This window comes from Lissotriton helveticus, chromosome 9 (assembly GCF_964261635.1).
Source record: "Lissotriton helveticus chromosome 9, aLisHel1.1, whole genome shotgun sequence".
Classification (NCBI taxonomy): domain Eukaryota; kingdom Metazoa; phylum Chordata; class Amphibia; order Caudata; family Salamandridae; genus Lissotriton; species Lissotriton helveticus.
In genome coordinates, this window is record NC_136070.1 from 706,456,126 (window position 1) to 706,476,825 (window position 20,700).

The following is a 20,700-nucleotide window of genomic DNA, read 5'->3' on the forward strand; positions in this document are numbered from 1 at the left end:
TTATGGAGAAATGGATGTTCCAACCCATCTGGCTATGCCAAGAAGGCAATACTGCAGAGAGGTATCTTGCCACGGACTGGACATTTAGTACAGTTTCCCTGCAAACAGCAAAGAAAACCAATGGTATTTCACCAGGGAGGACGCAATTAGCTATCGGGCATAAGCCGCACAGAGCAGAATTGCAGAGAGAGAGGGAGACAGAGAAGGAGAGAAGCCCTGGAAGATAGGAGGATTTCTGCCTTCAACAAGGTAATTGTAGGGTGAGAACTGTGAAGCGCTTCTATTTTTTCTTAAAAGAAACAGCAATTCTTAGTGCTAAGTGCCAGAACGTACGGCCCTTATGAATAAATAACTTGATGCTTCAGACTTGTACATTGATAAGGTTATCTGTCCTCCATACCTAGTGGTTTTACAGCTCAAAGCTGACATTGTCAAAATACTTGCAAGCTGTATGTATCACTTAGCTAGGACACATTTACATTTTCACTCTGCTGGGCCTTTGTAAAGGGGTGAAAAGCATGTTTCCCTTTAACAGGGACCTGAAACCAGTTGCTGACTGTATGCTTCCAAGCATCTCTCCCTGCATCCCCTCTAGTTCAGTCTGGATCACCAGTTCCATTCTGGAGGAATCCCAGCTGAGCCTGAAAGACTGCCTAGGACTAAACCAAGGAATTGTACATCTGAGACAACCACTGCTATTTCCCTGTAACCAGATAGACTAGTCAACTAAAGTGTATTTAAAATCAGTCCCTAAAACAATAAAAAAAAAATTGGTCTACTTTTGTGTTTGTTTAGTATATTCAAACACATCTTCACATGGGTTGTGTCCATAAGTGCTATGGTTATCATTGTGGTCAAATATTGCACCCTACAAGGGTCTTGCTTGCCTTACCCTAATATAATTGTTTTTGCTTCTCACAGAATCAGCATCCTTGGATTTTATCATCCGACCTCACAATTTACTTGTCCACTCCTACAAATCACCAGCCTTCTGTGACTACTGCGCGGAGATGCTGTGGGGACTGGTACGCCAGGGCTTGAAATGCCAAGGTATATACTGTCTTACAGGAGCTTTGTGAGAGTAATGTCTACTGTAATCTTAAATACTCAGTTTTCGTATGTTTAGAGGGGTGAAAGGATACATGTGATTGGTGAAACAATCAAACATGAGAGGTGCTGCGAATAGGTCTAGGTGTAGAGGTGGTGTCTGTGGGTAGATGGTTCATTTATGCACAGAGATCAATCCGTGGCCAAAGATAGTCATTGGGTCAATGGTACATTTTGGGACTGGGTTTAGTCTGTGGACTTGGAATGTTATGGATATCTGTGCCCAGTTTGGAAGAGGGTGGATAGCCGCGAAGATTTGTGGAAAAAGCTGATCTCTATGATCAGTGCTGGGTCTTGGGACAGTTGTGAAACTATGTGAAAGGGGTGGAGCCTAGGTGGAGAGGTAGATTGTATCAACTGCCCTGAATTAAATTTGTGGGAAAGTGTTCTTTTATATGGATGTGGGTTCTGAGCATGTGGGAAGTACTTGGACAGGCGAGGTATTTGCGCCGGGAGAGCAGACAGGGAAGGTTTTAAAATCTGCAGGAAGGGTAGGGAATCCTGCTAAGGAGTGATATCATGCCCAGTATTCACATCTTGCATTGTATGATTTATTTAGCGCTCAAACCTTGACAAGTATCCACGTTCTAGGATCAAAGGGGCATGAACATGAAACATGCTATCAGGCTCTGTGCATCTGTGAATCTACACACATTCGGATCTATACGTAGTATCCACAGATTGTGGGCTATTGGCCCTGGATGGAGTTCTGGAGTAGGGGGAGGATGAGAAAGAGAAGCCTGTGCGGATGTTTATCCTATAGACAAGCGAAGGCAGACTCTGTACACAGACAAACGACTCAGGATGGCTTTGGGTTACAGTTTTAGTGAATACTAGAGGTGATCAATGGGCAAAAGGTTGGATATATACAAAGGGGGAGAGGAAAATACAACTAAGGTGAAGAGTGAAGGGTATGTGTGACAAAGCATGATTCGTTGCTACAGAGCACACTCACTCTTTCATGATACGGAAGTTTATTGCTGGAAAAAAATATATATCGTTCAAATACAAGGATGGAAAGAAGAAAAAGATAATTCGGAGCAAGCATATATTATGTACAGAAATCATCTGAAAGTCTGTAGGGAACAAACACAACACATTTTGCTGGATTATGCTGGTCTAAAATATAATTGTATCTTGTGTACAGTTCGTGGGGCATGGGACCAGGACCTGAGCTTACCCATTTCGGATCCATATTGGGAGAAAGCAGCTACATTGGTGGGCCGCAGTTTCACACAATAACATTTGTTGCATTTTCACTTATTACACCGCATTTATATCACTCCCTATAAATTACATTAAATGGATTCTGGTAGGGGAGTGAAATGTGCCAGATGTGGGGAATTTGGTGCAAACTGTTTTGCATCTGGCCTGGAAATGTGCTTGGGTTCAGGAGTATTGGGGACATGTCCTACCATTTATATCGAAAGTCACTGGCCTGCTGAGCCCTAGAACACCGCTTGCTCTGCTGCTGGAAGTGGTAAACAGACCAAAGGGTTGAAAAATCCCTTAATAAATTACTCAATTGGCTTTATTGTTGGCAAAGTGCTGAGTGGCTATTGGGTGGATGAGGTCAAGGGCCCCAGCTCCGAAACTCTGGTTGAAGGACCTAATGGAGTGAGGGGCTGTGGAGGAGCAACACTTGAAAATGTCATGCACAGATGAGGGAGCAGTTGATTAGATAATGCTATGGGCTCAGCTACTTATTAGGTTTCAGAAGGGTGATGCCTCGGGGACCGACAGCGGCTCTGATCCACTGGAGTGACCGTGGGTTGGCCATTGTTTGTAGCGTTTATTCTGGTAGAACGACTATGTAAATGTGGAATCCATTATTCTGTACTCTGTCTCATTGTGTTGCTGATTGACACACCCTTTTGTACATTCCTTGGTGTAAAGATGTATGAGGACCAGATCATTTACATTGTATGTTTTATGGAAAACCATTAAAATACAGTTAAAAAAATAAATATATCATTGTATCCTTTCCAACAGCGACTGACAAAACTGCTGACGTTGTCTCCTTTTGTTTCTCATTCTCACCCATCAAGGCTGTGGCTTAAGCTATCACAAGCGCTGTGCTTTTCAGATCCCCAACAACTGTCGGGGCGTGAGGAGAAGTCATCTCTCCAGCAGATCCTTGGTGGGAACCAGCACCTTCTCGCGAGCCTCCATCGTCTCACAGCCTGCTGGAGGAAGCTTAGAAGAGGTAACTGCACCCAGCTGATGGGACATCAAGCATGAGAAGATAGCCTTTCTAATGAAGAATAATTCCCTCAATATAGATTTCATGTCCTATGTGTGATGTGCAAAGCGTGGTTGCTCCCTATCTAGGTTGAACAAATCTCTACACATACCAGACACACTACTAGCAGTAAAAAAATGAAATTATTATTAAACATCATAGATGTACACGTGCAGTCAGAAGGGTAGCGAGATAAATTGAATGACACTTGTATTTTATTCACTCTCTACTCTCAAAGACAGCAAAGACGCATTGTTATGATGGAGTGACAAACCAAGATTATTTATAATAGTAGGATACTAAACAGTAGAATTCTTAAAGCCTTCTTCGAATTCTGAATTGATAATGGTTGTTCGACATATCAAGCTCCTTTCTCGTTGACCGATCACAAAATGTCAGCCAACAATTTTGTTTTGATATGTTTTTTCAGAGGCACATAGAAAAATAAGAGTTGGCAGAGCCAAAACCAACGTTCTGGTGTTTAGTTGTCAGCACTTGTGGCTTTGTCAATGTTTGTTTTCTTTTGCCATTGTTTTTGTAAAGCGTTATTGTTGGGTGAACTTATGCATCCTGAACTGTATAAAAAAGAAACGTTGGCTTACTTGGCTAGAACCAAAAATACTTTTTGATAGGAAAAAGCATGCATTGCTAGAATAGTCCCTGGCAGTGAAGGAAACCACTTTTAATGTGGATGTGCTCCTTCTGAGAGAGCAGAATGCCTTCACTCACAGTGAAGTCAGCCAATGGCTGAAGTGGGTTCAACTTCTGCACCAGGCTGTATTCTGTAAAGGGTGAAAGAACAATTTGAATGATACAATAGACCAATGGATGAAGAGGGCTGCCTCAAAACTTCTAGTAGAAAGCATATTTAATGTATTTAATTTTAAAATCAAAAGCACCTGGCTAATGCCATATCTAAAAATTGACGCCCTTTGTAAGCAAATTAATACTGCACCTAATTTGTTTTGCCTGGATATCGCACAGTTAGTGGGTCAAAATGTTATCGTAAAGTGAATGCCCTCTCTTAACAGCCAATCACACAGTGTAAATATATGGGTTTAACCTTGTTTTTGAACTCAAGTGTTTCAGACCACAATACCATTCTCCAACACCCAAGGGCACAGTGCCACCTAATGCGTTTTCAGAGATGTTTACAAAGATGTGTATCAAACCACTACTGTTAAGTTAAAAGCACCCCGGAGTTTCACTCAACAGCTCTCTACTGCCCCTTCTGTAAGGCTACTGTCAGACCCTAGTTCACAAGTTGCTGGTTGGCAGTACGTCAGAGGGCCTTATTCTTCTTCTGATCAGGTTGCCTTTGTGAGAGCCACAACTTATACAAGAAAATGCTCGGCCCACAAGCCACAGGAAGGGACTCTACAACAGGCCGTATGGAGCAGTGCTTCATTTGTAAAATAACAAGTGCTAGGGTCCTGTCCAGGAGGCCGCTGAAGCTTGCACCACCCATTGCCCCGTCATCAGTGCCCATGACGGTACCAAAACAAATACTAACCATCTCTCTCAGCTGCAAGTGCGACAGTTAAGATTATTCCAGGTCCCCAAAGCTAAAGAAATGGCTGCGGAGGCAGGTATTAATAATTTTTAATGTATATTAGAACATTGGAATGTTGGAAGCTCCATTGAAAACAATGGAGTAGCTCTGGGCTTATAATGGCTGGTATAAGCCCCGAGCTCCAACATTCCAATGTTTCTTTGTTCACAGCTGTGGCTGTGAACAAAGGCTTCATGGAGCCTGAGGGGATTTCAATCCCCTTGTGCTCCCTAAAGCCTTTGTTTTATTTGTTAGAACATTCTGCCCTCTAGTGACAGAATGTTCTAATATCCTTATAGCCCTTCGCAGCTGGGCTATACCGGCTATTAAAGTTCCGCTCCCTTGTTAAAGGCCCTCGCCTTTGGCTCGGGCCTTTAACGCTGGAGCGGGCCTTTAATAGCTGGTATAGTCAGCCACGGTGGGCTATAAGGCTAAAATATGTGCCGCCTCTATTAACCAATAACCAACCAATAACCAACTATAACCATTAACCACCAACCTTGGTTTCTGGACTAGAGTACTACCCGTCGTGCAGCGCTTCAACGCAGTAGCAGCCCATGGCGGGAGTGCTGCCGGGCGCTGACGTGGGGTGGGTGAGGGGCAGGGTGGGGGGTTGTAAACTATAGATTACGGCCGATTAGAGGTAAGTAAACATATAAATAAATAAAACGAATTTCGTTGCCCGTGCTGCATCGCCAAATGCGATGCAGCGCGCGCAACGAAATTCATTTAATGTGAGCGATGTGGACTGACTTCCATGAAGGCGAACAATGTGTGCATCCTTCTTCAGGCCACACTCCCTGTCCAACACTGAGTTATGGGACCAGGCGCTCACTCTGACCCTCACGGGGAGTATCATGCAAAATAGGCTGATTATTACACCACACAGTAATGCCGATACTGTGCTTGTTAACAGTACCAGGTGTCACCCGTCATCTCTATGGACTCCTATGCCATGGGAAACACCATGCAGAGATCAATCGGTGGTACCACACTGACACTCATAATACCATTGTATTTGCCTGGGAAAATGTCCTCCAGGTGAGACATGCAGTTTTATAACACCAGGAAACACCCGGTACAGTAATACGGCACAATATATGATTCCTGATAGAGCTGGGAGCTCTTCTTACCGGCCTCGTTGGGAAATACTGGCTGCTTGTCATGGGAGCCAATGGGGACGAAGGACAGGTGTACAAGGGGCAGCTCTGGTTAGTGCAGGTTCATCACCCGGCTCATTCCTGTGGTGTCCTTGGCACACCCTGAACCCTCTCATGATGCAGATATCCATCTGATCGCTCATGTTCTGTCGAGGTCAGCTGGTCTGTGGAATTGCAAAAAACACAGTTGATGGACAGAATGTAGAACAATGTCATACATTCACCCCAGTACAAGGATCTGGGCCTAAATCCATCGGTTTTTTTGCACTCCACACCACCCTGGGTTAGACACTGGCTATATGCAAATCAGCTCTGACCCTGTGCCTCATGGGAACAGATGGATTTAGGCCCAGATCCTTGTACTGGGGTGAATGTATGACATTGTTCTACATTCTGTCCATCAACTGTGTTTTTTGCAGCTGGTCTGTGGATCCTCGTGGCCCCCGACCAGGCTCTCTCACCGAGGTCTCGTCCACATATGTCTCTGTCAGCCGAGCATTGTGCTTTCTTTAGGAGCCCGAGCAACATAGGTGGAGCATCCATCTCCTTGCGGTCTCTAAATTATTATTGGACAGAAAAAAAACACATTAGGTAGTCCAAAAACGAATCAGGAATGCAAAGCTGACTCCCAATAGGAGATTTTCTGCACAACAGAATGCTGTTCTTTTAACAAAAACACCCCAGCCACTGTTTTTTGCTGCAGCAGAGAGGCCAACAATTGAATGGGCATGAAGCCTATTCTTACTTCTGAGCAGGTGTGATGCACCCTGTCCGTGCACAGCCCCATACACTCACACATACGCATGCACGCACACCCAGAAAGTGTAAGACTTCCACAAGCAAAACAGGTACAAGATAATCAGTGTCATTAAAATGTTCCCTAAGCAGGTACACAAAAGGAACAAACCAACCAGCACCAGTGAGAACATCATACACATATACTGAGATACTTCTGATGGAGAAAAGTGGCTGCTGTGGGGTGACAACACTGCAGTTTACAGTAGAAAATTATGTTATAAGACAGAGACCAAGTTTGTGCCACGTTCACAGATTTTCTGGAGCCTTTACTAAAGTGCACAAGCTTTCGTGGTGTATGCTAGCAACGCCTGGCCTCCCTCCTAGCCATTGCTGTCCCCTGTGTTTGTTTAGAATGCTCTTCCTGAAGCAAAAAAAATGTGGTGTGGTGCTGCTTAAAAGCAATTGGCGTCCTGTCCTCTTTTCCTCGGTTTTGGCTTCTGTGTTCACCACTGTCCTTTCTGTGCTTTAACAACAGTACACTGACCCCGCTACACATATAGAGCTCTCAGTACAATGACTTACTATGCAACAGCGTGTGTGTTGTTGTTTTTTTATGGGGCAGTGGGCAGGTTTTAGGTTTGGCAGAACTCATGCCAAACTAATAGTAGGTTAATCGTGTTTTTATTGACCTTAAAAAAAAAATGGCAGACTAAAATGAGGAAAAATGCTCCAGTGGACGTCTACAGTGATAGCAGTACCCACATTATCAGTAGGGGACATAAAAATCAAGCATAAATAAACACATGACCTCCCATTGCAGTACAAAGACTCTCCACTGTCCATATATTGCATTAGAAACAGTCCCTAGGCAAACTCACACAAGCAGTGAACCGCTTAAATGGCTGTAGGAAAGTGTAGAGGAAATTCTCTTCTGAGCTGATCCAATATGTGAATGACACTTTTCTCAATGAGGGACCGCATAGCACTGACCTAAACCAAGCAATGGTTGAAGGAATTGAATTAATTCCTCTCTGTGTGTATTTTGTTTGTTTATATCAAAACCTCTGGCAGACAGCTGCAGCAGTCTTTAGCCAGACAAGCATAGTATGTTGACCACTTTCCACCAAAACTGTTTCTCCATTGAGGATTTTGATAATTTCAAGCAAAAATAAAATTCAGATATATATACTGGAAAACAAAGTCCACCCAGCATTTAAATAGTCACAGTATACATATAGGGCCAGATGTAGGTGGCCATTTACTGACCGGTAACGGCCGATTTCGGCCGTTACCGACCGGTAAATGGGTTTTCGGTATGTAGGGGGCCTTTATTTTACAGAATCGGTAAATTTACCGATTCGGTAAATTTACCGATTCTGTAAAATACCGAATCGGTAATTTTACAGATTCGGTAAATCCAAATGTAGGTGGGACTCTTCTGAGTCCCAAAGGACTTACAGATTCGGTATTTTACCACCCAATCCAATTGGGTGGTAAAATACCTAATCCAGGTGTGCATGCACATGTGTGCATGCACACCTATGCCATGTGACACACAGACATGCCCCTAGGGCATGTCTGTGTGCCACATGTCACACGTGTCTGAATTCGGGGTGCTAGAGGGTGTCAAAGTGACACCCCCTGCACCCTTGCAACATTCGGTATTTACCGATTCGGTAAATACCGATTCGGTATTTCCCATTGATTCCTATGGGCTTCACAGCCCATAGGAATCAATAGGGAATACCGATTCGGTATTTACCGAATCGGTAAATACCGAATGTTTCCGTTTCGGTATTTCAAATACTAAAATTACCTACATCTCACCCCTTCATATTTACCGATTCATAAATACCGAATCGGTAAAATTCGGTATTTAAGAATCGGTAAATACGAATTACCTACATCTGGCCCATGGATATTAAGGCCATTTCTTTAGAGTAATCCCAATCAAATGTTCAAATCTTTAATAAACAGAGTTTGACTTATATCAGAGTGTACATGACAGTTCCACATGTTTCGATATAAACTCTTCAGGATTTATGAAATTGTAAAAAATGTAATGGCTTTTTGTGCGCATGTTTTATAATGTATTCACCCAATTAAGAAAAAAAAATATCAGTTATCGTTGTAGGTAAGGTGCAATTCCTAGCCAGTCTATTCCTGTTGCACAGCACAGTAGAAGGGCCAGATGTAGGTGGCCCAATACCGGTCGGTAACAGCCGAAATTACCGAATTTCGGCCGTTACCGACCGGTATTGGGCATTTAGGATGTAGGTGGCCTAAATTGCAAATTCAGTAATTTATCGATTCGGTATTTTAAGGAATCGCTAAATTACCGATTCCTTAGAATCCCGAATCGGTAAATTACCAAATTTGCAATGTAGGGAGCACTCAAAGGAGTGCTTTTCCCATTTTAGGATTAGTTATTTACCACCAACTATAAGTTGGCGGTAAATAAGAAATACCTTTGAAAATGCAAATCTGTGCATTTTCAACTGTGCCATGTGGCAGACATACATGCCCTTAGGGCATGTATGTGTGCCACATCTGCACACAAGCACGATTCAGGGTTGCAACAGGGTGTCAAAGTGACACCCTGGCACCCTTGAATGTATCCCCATTTTCCGAATCGGTATTTACCGATTCGGTAATTGCCATTCATTCCTATGGGCTGGTAAATACCGATTCGGTAAATACCGAATCTTACCGATTTGGTAATTTTTACCGAAAATGTATCTACATCCCATTTACCTATTCTTAAATACTGAATCGGTAAAATTCGGTATTTAAGAATAGGTAAATTGGGATTACCTACATCTGGCCCTTAGTCCTTAATCATGTCCATGCGATCAATAATAGATAAAGCATACATTAAAACTAACAAGGCAAGGCCACCTAGGTCACTGTCTTTTGTTAAACAATTCACCCTTCCTTGGTAGCCAGAAGTTTACAACATTTACACTCTGGCTTGAAATTCGGACATCCCTTTACAACAAAACTTTTCTAGTTCAACCTCATCTCCCGAGTCAATTTATGCTAATTATGCATGCCAAAGCTTTGCATACAAACATACAAATTGGACACACACAAATACACAAAAAATCCAAAAACGTATTAAACAAGCTTACAACACAAGGTGACCACATGCCTGCCCAGGATCAGGGACATTTGCAAACTGATTAGGTTGTATTCCATGCAGGGCACCTGCTTTCATCTCCACCCAAACAAACCCTTTTGAATATTATCACATCCTTTACCACAACCACTTGAAGACTCAGCCTGCTCACACAGTGCAATCTTTAACACAGTCTGACACCATGGCTTTGTGTTTGAATTACTGTTTTTCTTTCTTAATTGCCTGTGCAGTGACCTGATACACTTATGATGTGTGGGATAACATAAAAGTAAAGAAACATGAATAAATAAAGGAGGGTCTCTTAAACCTCTACCTGGCCTTGTGTACTAAACTTCAGAATTTCCTTAGTTGCCTTTTTCATTAAATATTCGTTTCATCCTTTTTCCTCAGATAAATGAAAGGAAGCGTGGGCACAGTGCTCGGGTGCCTTCATTCAGCGGACGCCCTATCTGGAGGGACTGGCTGGACCGAAACAGGGTGAAAGTCCCACACACCTTCCAGATTCATTCATACACTCGCCCGACAATCTGCCAGCATTGCCGCCGTCTCCTGAAAGGCCTGTTCCGCCAAGGAATGCAGTGCAAAGGTAAGGCCGTCATTTAGAGTATGATAACGGGTAGCACAATACAAACATAAATTCATCTATAGAGGGCCTGATTCGCAAAGGCCCATGGCATGGTGAGTCTAATGAGTCATCTCATTACGGAAAGAAGTGTGGCACAGCGGCCAGGGCGACTGATGTTGGACGCTGGGGATCACGGTTCGATCCCCAGCGTCAGCCCAGCACCATGTGACTCTGGGCAATAGCTCACTTAATCTTCCCACTGGATGCCTACGGGTAGCTGTGCGCTTTACAAATACTGGATTTGCATTTTACGGAGATTACATCCCGAGTGCGGAGACTTCACCGCAACTACGGAGCTTCCACCACCAGAGCAGAAGGAAGAACTTTGTGAATCAGGTCCTGTATTTATAGTGGCTTGATAGGGGGAGTGCAGCATATAATACCAAAACAGCTACATGATATGTCAAGCATCTGGCAGACCCTATAGTGCTGCTTGGCCAAGCCCTTTGGACAGGCCTCTCAAGGTCAGAAAGATTAAACAAATGCTAAGCATAGCTTCTCTAGTTGCTTCCTAGACCACTGAATGGAAAGTCTACTGCATAGACCCCTGCCATCCAGCAATGCAAGATTTCGCCCACCCTAACTCCCAAAAAAGTATTCCACTGGATGGGTGGGTTGCTGTTGCCGAAACTGCGTCCACCAACCTGGTGGAAACAGCTTAGGCAAAAATAAATATTGGCAGGCTACTCGCTATTGTCTTATTTTTCCAGAGACAAAATGTGAGAAATCTGTGTCGAGGGGACCAAAGACAAAAAGAAGCTGCTAGGCCCCAGTTATATCAAACAGACAAGATATTTTGCTGCTGGTGTTCTGGGGTCCCTGTACTGTCAGCCACACAACAGGAAACCAAGAACCCCTTTTCGCACTGGTTCTCTGGGTAATTAGGCAGAACAAACAGGGGGTGACTGCTTTGGTGAGAGTTAAAAACTCTTTACTCTGCAATGCAACAAATAGCAATCAATAAATCAGTATTCAGTCAGTGTTTCAAGTTTATTTTATTTGCACGGAAAAACTAAATACTTTGTATCATTAAAACCATGTTAAAATTTAAGTCATCAAAATCTTTTTCACAATACGAAAACCAAGAAAGTGGATATTAATTCTGAAGGAGCAAAAACTGTTCTACTTCTAAAAATACAACTATTAAGACGGCTCTAAAAAAGCACTTTTTACATGGATGTATGGGTTAGGATATCCTATGTGCAAAATATTTAAAAAACTATTTTCAAACTCATCTGCATGCCTAAATTATCTACATTACAATATAAGACCACCTGGCCAACATACAGTTGTTATTGAGCTGTTCATAAGATGCAATTTTTCAATTCAGTTCAGGCCACTTTAAGTCAGTCAGTGTGATTTCATTGAAATGGAAAAGTACTTAAATACATGTAAGATCAGGGCTTTAAGTGGGATGAAAAAACTGTAGGGGGGTCTCTCAAAGGCGGCGTGGGCAATGTAATTAAGGGCGTGGCTTTAAACACGTAAGATAATAAATCTGTGCTTAGCATAGTGTGCCGCCCGACTTGTATTTTGCTGTTTCTTTCATTGCATCAAGATATATGATACAACAAGTATCATCATACCTACAACAAGTCATGACTATTGGCTTTGTGAATGGTTGTTAGTTGCATACATAAATAAGCAGCAAATATGGCTTGTTGTATATTATATTGAAAAAGGTTCCACTTAAAGCCCAGGTGACACCAGGACAATGTTGCTGCTCCTGAGTTTCAAAAAGAGAAGGGAAATCCAGAGAGAAAATGACTCTCTTTAAAGGATTTCCCTTCCCCTAGAACGCTCACCTGGCATGACGTCATGCCGTAACTTCACTACTGAGAAGTGAGAAGTGTGAGCACCGCACACCGATTGTGCCTGTTGTCACTGCCGTCTGGAAAAAAATGGACCACCGGTTCCAGGGCACAAACAGAGCCGGATAGAGACCAGTTTCAAGGCCTCTTTTAAAAAACTGCCGGTGCTCAGCACCGGTGAGACCCGGCCCACTTAAAGCCCTGTGCAACACTAGGTGGCACTGTCCCCAAAATTGCACACATGCATATATATGTTCAATGAAAAAAATAAAGGTTACAGAGACGTTATAGTTGGGCTCAAGTTTCACTCGTACAAAACCAGTGAAATTCACGCCCCGCAATGCACTGCTTATGACCTCACATATTACATCACTCTTGACATGTGTGAGAAGTTGGCCTGGTATACGGTGTCCACTAATTAAAGTGGGCACCTTGCACCAGTCCAAACAACCCTTATGATGTATGAGGTCAAAGATAACCTTTAGATAGCTATCCTAGTGGTAGTTGTGGAGAGCAGCCTTCAGGCTTAATCTTGAAGTAATGTAAAGCAGCTTGTTTTTACCAGAATATCACCTAAAGTACTAACTAAATGAAAGGAGAACCACACATTAGTTATACAAATATGTATTTATTGATAGAACACTCTCTAGTAACCTCTACATGAGGATACAATACAACGCACACAATACTTTAACAAAGAAACAGTTGTAAGTAGCACAATACACAATGGGCTCCGGGGGAGACCAAACCATATACTAAAATATTGGTAAAAGAACCACGACTGGAGTCAAGACAGTGTCTAGAACATGTAGAATCGCTAGGACCCCAAGGTACCGCCCAAGGTGAGTAGAAATGGACCCCCACGGAGGACGGGTGCAGTGTCTTAACACGACCGTGGGCTCCGTACAATTCTATTGGGAAGTTGTGGTTACACTTTTAAAGTTTAAGGACCTTTCTCGGTGGACTTCGAGGAAACCCTTTGGAACTTAAGAGGTTGGAGAGCCACTCCACCAGTGCATACCAGAGTACCCGGGTTACCTATTCCAGAAGAGCTGGGTGCATAAGTCTAGAGTAGTGTTGGAAACTGCAATCGTTCTCAATGTAGGGCTTCAATAAAAGAGATGCTGCCGGGAAGGAAGAAAGTGTCTGTAGGAATTCAAGGGTAGATTTGTGATGGCAGGAACCGTAAAGCACAGGGGACAGAGTTTGAGTCACTTTAGGGTGACCAGGGCTCGGTAGACAAATTCCCACCAATGTCGGGTGCTTCAGGTGCGAAGAAGGGATGCTTGAATCTGCAGCCACGAAGTCCAGGAAACTTTGAGGGCAACCAGGAGCCATATGTGAGCTTTTCCATGAAGGATGTTGAGTGCTAAATGGTCAGTGTCCGGGGGGAGCACCAACAAGCCTTGGCAACAGCAACCCATGCAGGAAGGTCAACCAGGTTACTCTGTGGACCAGCAAGGTCCAGGGGACTCACCAATCAATGGTGATTCAGTGCACAGCCGGCACAACCAGGAAAGCCCAATAGAAACCAATATGACCTTCAAGAAGACCCACAGGTCGAATGACCAGGAGTCGGGTCTGGACCTCAAGCAAGATCACAAAGTACCAGCCCACGGAGCACTCGGAGTGAGGAGCCCAGAGTTCTCTGGTGGAAATACTTCTCAGGAGCAGGACTACATGGAGTCCAATGCACAAGCTCAGAAATTGCAATCAAGCATATGCACTTGCAAAAGAACGCAGTGCCCAGGGGTTTGGGGTATGCTGCCCTCACGAGGGATACTGGCCTCAAACTTGGTGAAAGGGCAGCTCGACCTCAAGGAACATGAGAACCCACCTCCTGAGTTGCTGGAGCCTTCAAAATCCACAGGAGCTCAGGATCAGCAGACTGGTCAGTTGCGTTACGGTGCCTGCAAATGCAGGGGACTGACTGCTTCACCCCAGGGGAGATTCTTCAGTTTCGCTTAGTGCTCCACAGGTCATGCATGGAGCCTGTATGGTGCAAGGGCACAGACAATGCTTTGGACGGAGAGGGAGATGAAGTTGGGCCTAGTCGAAGTCCAGCGAAATCCAGAGTGTCCAGACGGTCTTAGGTCAGTGGTTTCTTGCTGCAGAATCTTGTCCACGTAAAATCTAAAGTCTTACAGCCAGGTAAGCCCTGCTGTACCCACGGGAGAGGGTTAGACATATTCAGGGGACCCTCCTAGGGGAGGGTCAGGACAGAGGGGAGGTTACTCCCATGTCATTTGTCTAGTTTCGCGCCAGAGCTGGAGCCAACGGCTCCCAGAACTGTTTTGAGCTGGACTATGCACAGGGACAACAAATGTGCCCCAGGTGCCGACTTTCAGGCACTTTGGAAGTGCACCCACCCAGACCCAATACACTAAATCCTGTCTGGGAGGTGGTCACACCTCACTGTGACAGGATGCCTATTGTGCTTCCTTCCTCTTGTCGAGCGTGGCTCAGCAGCAGGAGTACAGAAATGTGTCTCTTGTCGGTAGCATCCATTTTGTGCTGACTGGGTCGAGAAGGCTGGCACCGGAAAGACCAGTGACCCTACAAAGCTCACTTCAGAAGGGTGGAATCATACCTCCCACACCTGTTACTGGTGTGGAGGTATGATTCCAAGGTGTTTGATACCTAACATGACATGTTTTGTTTCATCCGTTTTCGAGATAGCATTTACAGCGAGGTTATAATGCACCTCTACCTATATGTCTGGCTGAGTCACAGACAACCCGCAAGAATGGTCTACGAAGGTTGCAGAGGGGCTCTGCTCATGCAGGGGCACCATCTCACATAAAACCCAGGACCCTGCCTTCAGTATTGTAAGGCCTGCTATAGGTGTGACATAAGTTTCAGAACCTATATCTAAAGTAAGTGGTGCAAGCACCAGCTTACACAGGCTGCAGTGGCAGACCTGTATTTCCATTTTGCATGGCCTCTCACGGGTGGCATAATACGTGCTTCAGCCCATGGGAGGCCTCTAGGGTACCTGTGCCCTCGGTACATGTGTACCATATACTAGGGACTTATAAGGGTACCCCAGTATCCAATCTGGAGTGTACCAAAGTACATGGCATACCATTTTAAGGAGAAAGCAGTTAGACTGGGGTCCTGATTAACAGGATCCCAGTCAGACTAGTCAAAACTGTGTAACATCAAGGAAAAAGTAGGGCTAACCATAAGACGCAGATCCTAATTTCCTACAACATGGTCAGTGACATCACTCATGACATCACTAATGACATCTCAAGTGACATTACTGATTCAAGTTCAAGTTCAAGTTCATGAATTTATAAAGCGCACTACTCACCCAGAGGGTCTCAAGGCGCTGGGGGGAGGGGTTTACTGTTTATCGAATAGCCATGTTTTCAGTTCTTTTCTGAAGGAGATGTGATTCTGAGTAAGGCGGAGGTGGGTGGGGAGTGAGTTCCAGGATTTGGCAGCTAGGAAGGAGAAGGATCTGCCACCCATGGTGGTTTTTCGGATGCGCGGGACTGCGGCGAGGGCTTGATTGGATGATCTTAGTTGGCGGGTGGGATTGTAAAAAGACAGTCGGGTGTTGAGGCATTCGGGTCCTAACTTATAGAGAGCCTTGTGTGCGTGGGTAAGAAGGCGGAAGGTAATTCTTTTGTTGACGGGAAGCCAGTGGAGGTTTTTTAAGTGACCGGTGATGTGCTCTCGGCGCGGGATGTCTAATATGAGTCTCGCTGATGCGTTTTGGATGCGCTGGAGCTTTTTCTGCAATTTAGTTGTAATTCCGGCGTAGAGTGTGTTGCCATAGTCCAGTCGACTCGTGACCAGTGCATGGGTGACAGTCTTTCTTGTTTCGAGGGGGATCCAGCGGAAGATCTTTTTGAGAATGCGGAGGACGTTGAAGCAGGAGGACGATACGGCGTTGACTTGTCTGGACATTGAGAGGGAGGAGTCTAGAATGAAGCCAAGGTTACGTGCATGGTCTTCATCCGGTGACTGTCAGTGTTTTTAAAAGATTAATGAGTGTTAAATTATATATACTAAGGTGTATTGATGAATCGGTGGGTGTATGAGTGTCTGTATGGACGTTTCAGCGAATGCGTGACTGATTGTATAAGTGAAAGATTAGGTGTCTCAGTGAATGTATGGGTGAGTGACTTGGTTGTCTGAATGTCTGTATCAGTCTATCTGTTGGTGTCTAAGTGGCTCTATGGGTTGGTGAGTGGGTACGGGAAGGGCTGTGTGGGTGATTCATTGGTTGTTTGAGTACCTGTATGGGTGTATGAATGTCTGTAGGGGTGGTTGAGGGTGTGTGTGATTGCCTGCATGGATGAGTGTGTGGGTGAGTAAGTGGCTGTATGCGTTAATGAGTGTGTCTAGGGAAGAGCTGTATTGGTGACTAACTTTGTATGGCTGTGTTGGTGAGTGAATGGATGTGTCAGTAGTATATGGGTGAGTAACTGCATATGTAAAAGGCAGTATAGGTGAGTTTTGGAGTATACGAGTGTCTATATGTGTGAGTGAGTGATTGTGAGAGTGACTGTATGGGTGAGTTTGTGCGTGTGCCACTGACAGTATGGGTGAGTGAGTATGTGTTAGTACCTGTAGGAATAAGTGAGTGGGTGTGTGTATAACTGTATGGGTTAGTAAGTGGCTGTGTGATTGACTCTATGAGTGAGTGAGTAGGTGTGTGAGTAGGACTTACCAACTACTCTCTCAGCTTGTTCTTTCTGTTTCAGTGCCTCTCTCCTTCCGCTATACTTTTTCATAGTTCTTAGTAGGTTTATAACTACTCTACAACGAAACATCCTGGCTCTGATTTCCTTAAACTGCTTCTATCTCCTGGTTAAGGTGTGTCCATCTTTGTTACATTCTTTCCGGTTCTTGTTATATCGATTTTGCCCACTGTTATTTTTATCATAGTTTGAATTTTATTTTCATTATTTTGTAATCTTTGGAAATGTCCACATATATTTTTAAGAAATGACTGTGTCCTCTTACCAGTAGCTCTTTTTTCTTTCACCACCTTTTCTGCATTTTGTCCCCTTTGTGTCTCAGTTTTACATAGATACTGTAGTTGCTTTTATTCCTTTTTCCTCAGAGCTTTTAAAGGCATTCTGTCTATAGTTACGCAGATATTGTTCGGTACAAAAAAATACGTATATTTCAATTTTAATTCTAGCCAATTTATCAACTACTTTAGTACTGGTTTATTTATTATACAAAAATATTTTTTATGTTATGTTACAGTTTTAGATATACAGAACCTAGCTACATAACTAAAAGCACTTACTTACTTCAATGTACCAAACAAAAACCAAAACACAAAACTTAATTTATTAGTTACCTTTTAATATTATAGCACCCTCTCCTACAACACAGCTGCGTCATATCTCAGTTCTCACTTATACACGCTAAAAGACCACTTTATCCCTTTTGTACTAAATTTTAAATTAAACATCAATCAAAAGGGTAAATGTACATACAGTGTCTCAATACAGTAAATACGAAAATACAACATTAGAGCAATTTCTGTGCCTCTCTACCACTGTGTCACTGGTAAATATAGTGTTTCAGTACTTTTCTGCTTCGATGTGTAAGAGTTACATTTTGAGAAACACTGCATATAAATATCTGCACATTAATCTGTATCACAGCATATAGCTCACTAATTCTTCAGATTACCTGCAAGCAATGTCTGACAGGTTACATAAATAATTCACCAGATGGTGTTAAAACAGAACATATTCCTCACTAAAACTTGTAAATACATGTGTTTCTAGTTGAGTACAACAATACTCCCTGCATGACTGGAAGAGTGCATAGATAGTGCCTAGGTGATTCCCTCAGAATATAGGCCGTGTCTGCATGATTCCATGAGTATATAGAAACAACATTGGTGGCTCCATATCTGCATAGATAGTGTCTTTGTATTCGCATGACATACACCCTTTCTCCAGAGGCATGGTGAAATATTTTACCTACTGTAGATGCCCCACCTGCGTAATTTTCTCATCATTGCACCAGGCATACTGCCTTGTCAGGGTATCTCCTAAGCATCACACAACTCTATCTGTCTTTTTGATGTCTTTGACTTAGGCAGCTACACCCATACTTAATTCCGCAACACACAAACATCCTTCCCTTGAATGTCCCCATACCTCTTGGTCCAACCACTTCATGTTAGACTTGACATCTTTGGCTTGATTTCCCCAGACTTTTTACCTCTGCCTCCTGTATTTTTGATGCTGTGCTGGATTTCGTTTTTGATGGCTTAGATGCTTTGGGCACTTTGCCACTGCTGATCAGTGTCAAAGTGCAAGTGCTCCCTGTGTACATTTTGATCATAATTGGTTCTCCCTGATTGGCATATTTTATTTACTGGTAAGCCCCTAGTAAAATGCAATGAGTGTGCCAGGGCCTGTAAATTAAATGCACTAGTAGTCCTGCAACACTATCTCAGACCTGCCACTGCAGTGTTTGTGAGCAGTTTTAAACTGCCATGTCAACCTGGCAAGTGCACCCACTTGCCAGGCCCTAACCATCCCTTTTCTTACATGTAAGAAACCCCAAAGTTAGGCCCAAGGTACCCCCATGGGCAGGGTGCAGTGTATGTAAAATGTAGGACATGTACTGGTGTGTGTGACGTCCTGATATTGAAATACTGCCAATTTCGTTTTTTACTATTGAAAGGCTATCTGCCCCATAGGATAGAATGGGAAATACTTTGTAACATCTTACAAGTATAACTTCCCCATGAGACAAGATAGAGAAATAACGTTTAGGCTCTCTGAACTTATAATTTAATAACACATCTTTTAGTAAAGATGTTTTTAAATTGTGTGTTTGAAAATACCACTTTTAGAAAGTAGGCGTTTTTAACCAATCTGTGTGCCTCTGCCTGTTTGTGGATTGACTGTCTGGTTTTGAAGTGACAGGGGCTGGGGATATGCATTCACTGAAGGCCGCCCGGGGGGGGGGGCTGAGGGGGGTAGAGGTGTGCCTGACCTTTCCTGGCTGACTCAGAGCTGAGTTGTATGAGGCTTGACTGCATTTAGAGTAGTGAGAGGAGTTTTCCTTGCACCTTAATAGGGCCTGTCATCATTGCACAATTCTGCCCCCACCCCCTGTGGTCATACTGCATCAGTGATGACAGAACTGGTTTGGACTGGGCTCAGAGACACTTGCACAAAGACAACATGGGGTATATGTAGTAGACCCTAAACCCCAAAACTTTAGATCACTTCTGGACTCAAGAGTAACTTTTGCCAAGGACAAGAGCTGAAGAGCTGTGAGGAGGAGGAGTACTGCCCCTTTGCTGTGTGCTGTGTGGGGTTGGCCTGCAGTTGCTGTTTCTGCCAAGTAAAGGCCAAAGACTGGAACTTTGCTTCGAACCTGCTTGAAGAAGATCTCCAAGGGCCTGTGTGTGCCGCCCTCCTGTTCCAAAGTCTCAAGGACACAAAGACTTAACCACCAGCTCCCCTGAAATCTGCTGCTGAGAGTTCTGCCTTGCCAGGAGGTGCCGATTCCATTGTGGGCCTCTGGAGGTTGTTCCTGCTTTTGGGAGCTTGAAGAAACCCAAAGAACTGAAGAAATCGACACATCACTCTTCTTGCAGCTGTTTTTCCAAACGCAGCACCGCCTTATGAGAAGAATCTTCAGGCCTTGCCACTGCTGAGCTGAAACAGTGCCTGTCGTGGCTGCAAGAACTGATGCATCAAGGGATTGTGGGTGAAGCAACTGATGCAGCACCGCTTGGCGCAGCTGCATCGATCAACAACGCATCCCGGATTTCCATGAATCGCACCTGAGTGGCAAGTTTTCCCAACGCATCACCTGCGGACCAGAACCGTCTAGGAGTCGATACATCACTTCCCCCTACAGCATCACTTCTCCTGCATGCAGCAGAACTGTTGCATCACCTCCCCAAGGTCTCAGGAACTGACGCATCTATTTGATGCTTCCCATCTGTGCGGCTGGTTAGCCTTGTAAATTTTGACGCATCTACATGTACTTTGTGTAGACTCATGCATACATAGTTTTCTATGGACCCAGTTAATTGAAACCTTTGAAAAGTCATATTCTTATAACATGCATTGTGGATTTGTGTCATTTTTGTCTTGTTGAGGTTAGATAAAGATACTTTATTTTTTTATAAACTGGTGTGGTGTCCCTTTGTGGTGTTATCACTGTATTACTGTGTGTTTTGAGTACAAATACTAAACACATTGCCTTTGGGATAAGTCTGTCTGCTCGTTCTAATCTACCAGGGGGTGAGCAGGGCTTATCTAAAGTGTGTATCCTGGGGTGTGGCCAAGATGGCGAGCAGGTAAGACATGTCTCCCTG

General features: G+C 43.9%; 1 protein-coding gene across 1 annotated transcript in view; it reads left to right on the plus strand.

Annotated features, from left to right (window-relative positions):
- Window positions 1-20,700, plus strand: part of LOC144781812 (serine/threonine-protein kinase D3-like) — a 690,012-nt gene that overhangs the window by 458,086 nt on the left and 211,226 nt on the right. Inside the window, exons 3-5 of the mRNA XM_078660826.1 lie at window positions 922-1,050; window positions 3,156-3,313; window positions 10,329-10,524. Coding sequence (XP_078516952.1) covers window positions 922-1,050; window positions 3,156-3,313; window positions 10,329-10,524 — 483 coding nt within the window. The remainder of the gene's footprint in view (window positions 1-921; window positions 1,051-3,155; window positions 3,314-10,328; window positions 10,525-20,700) is intronic.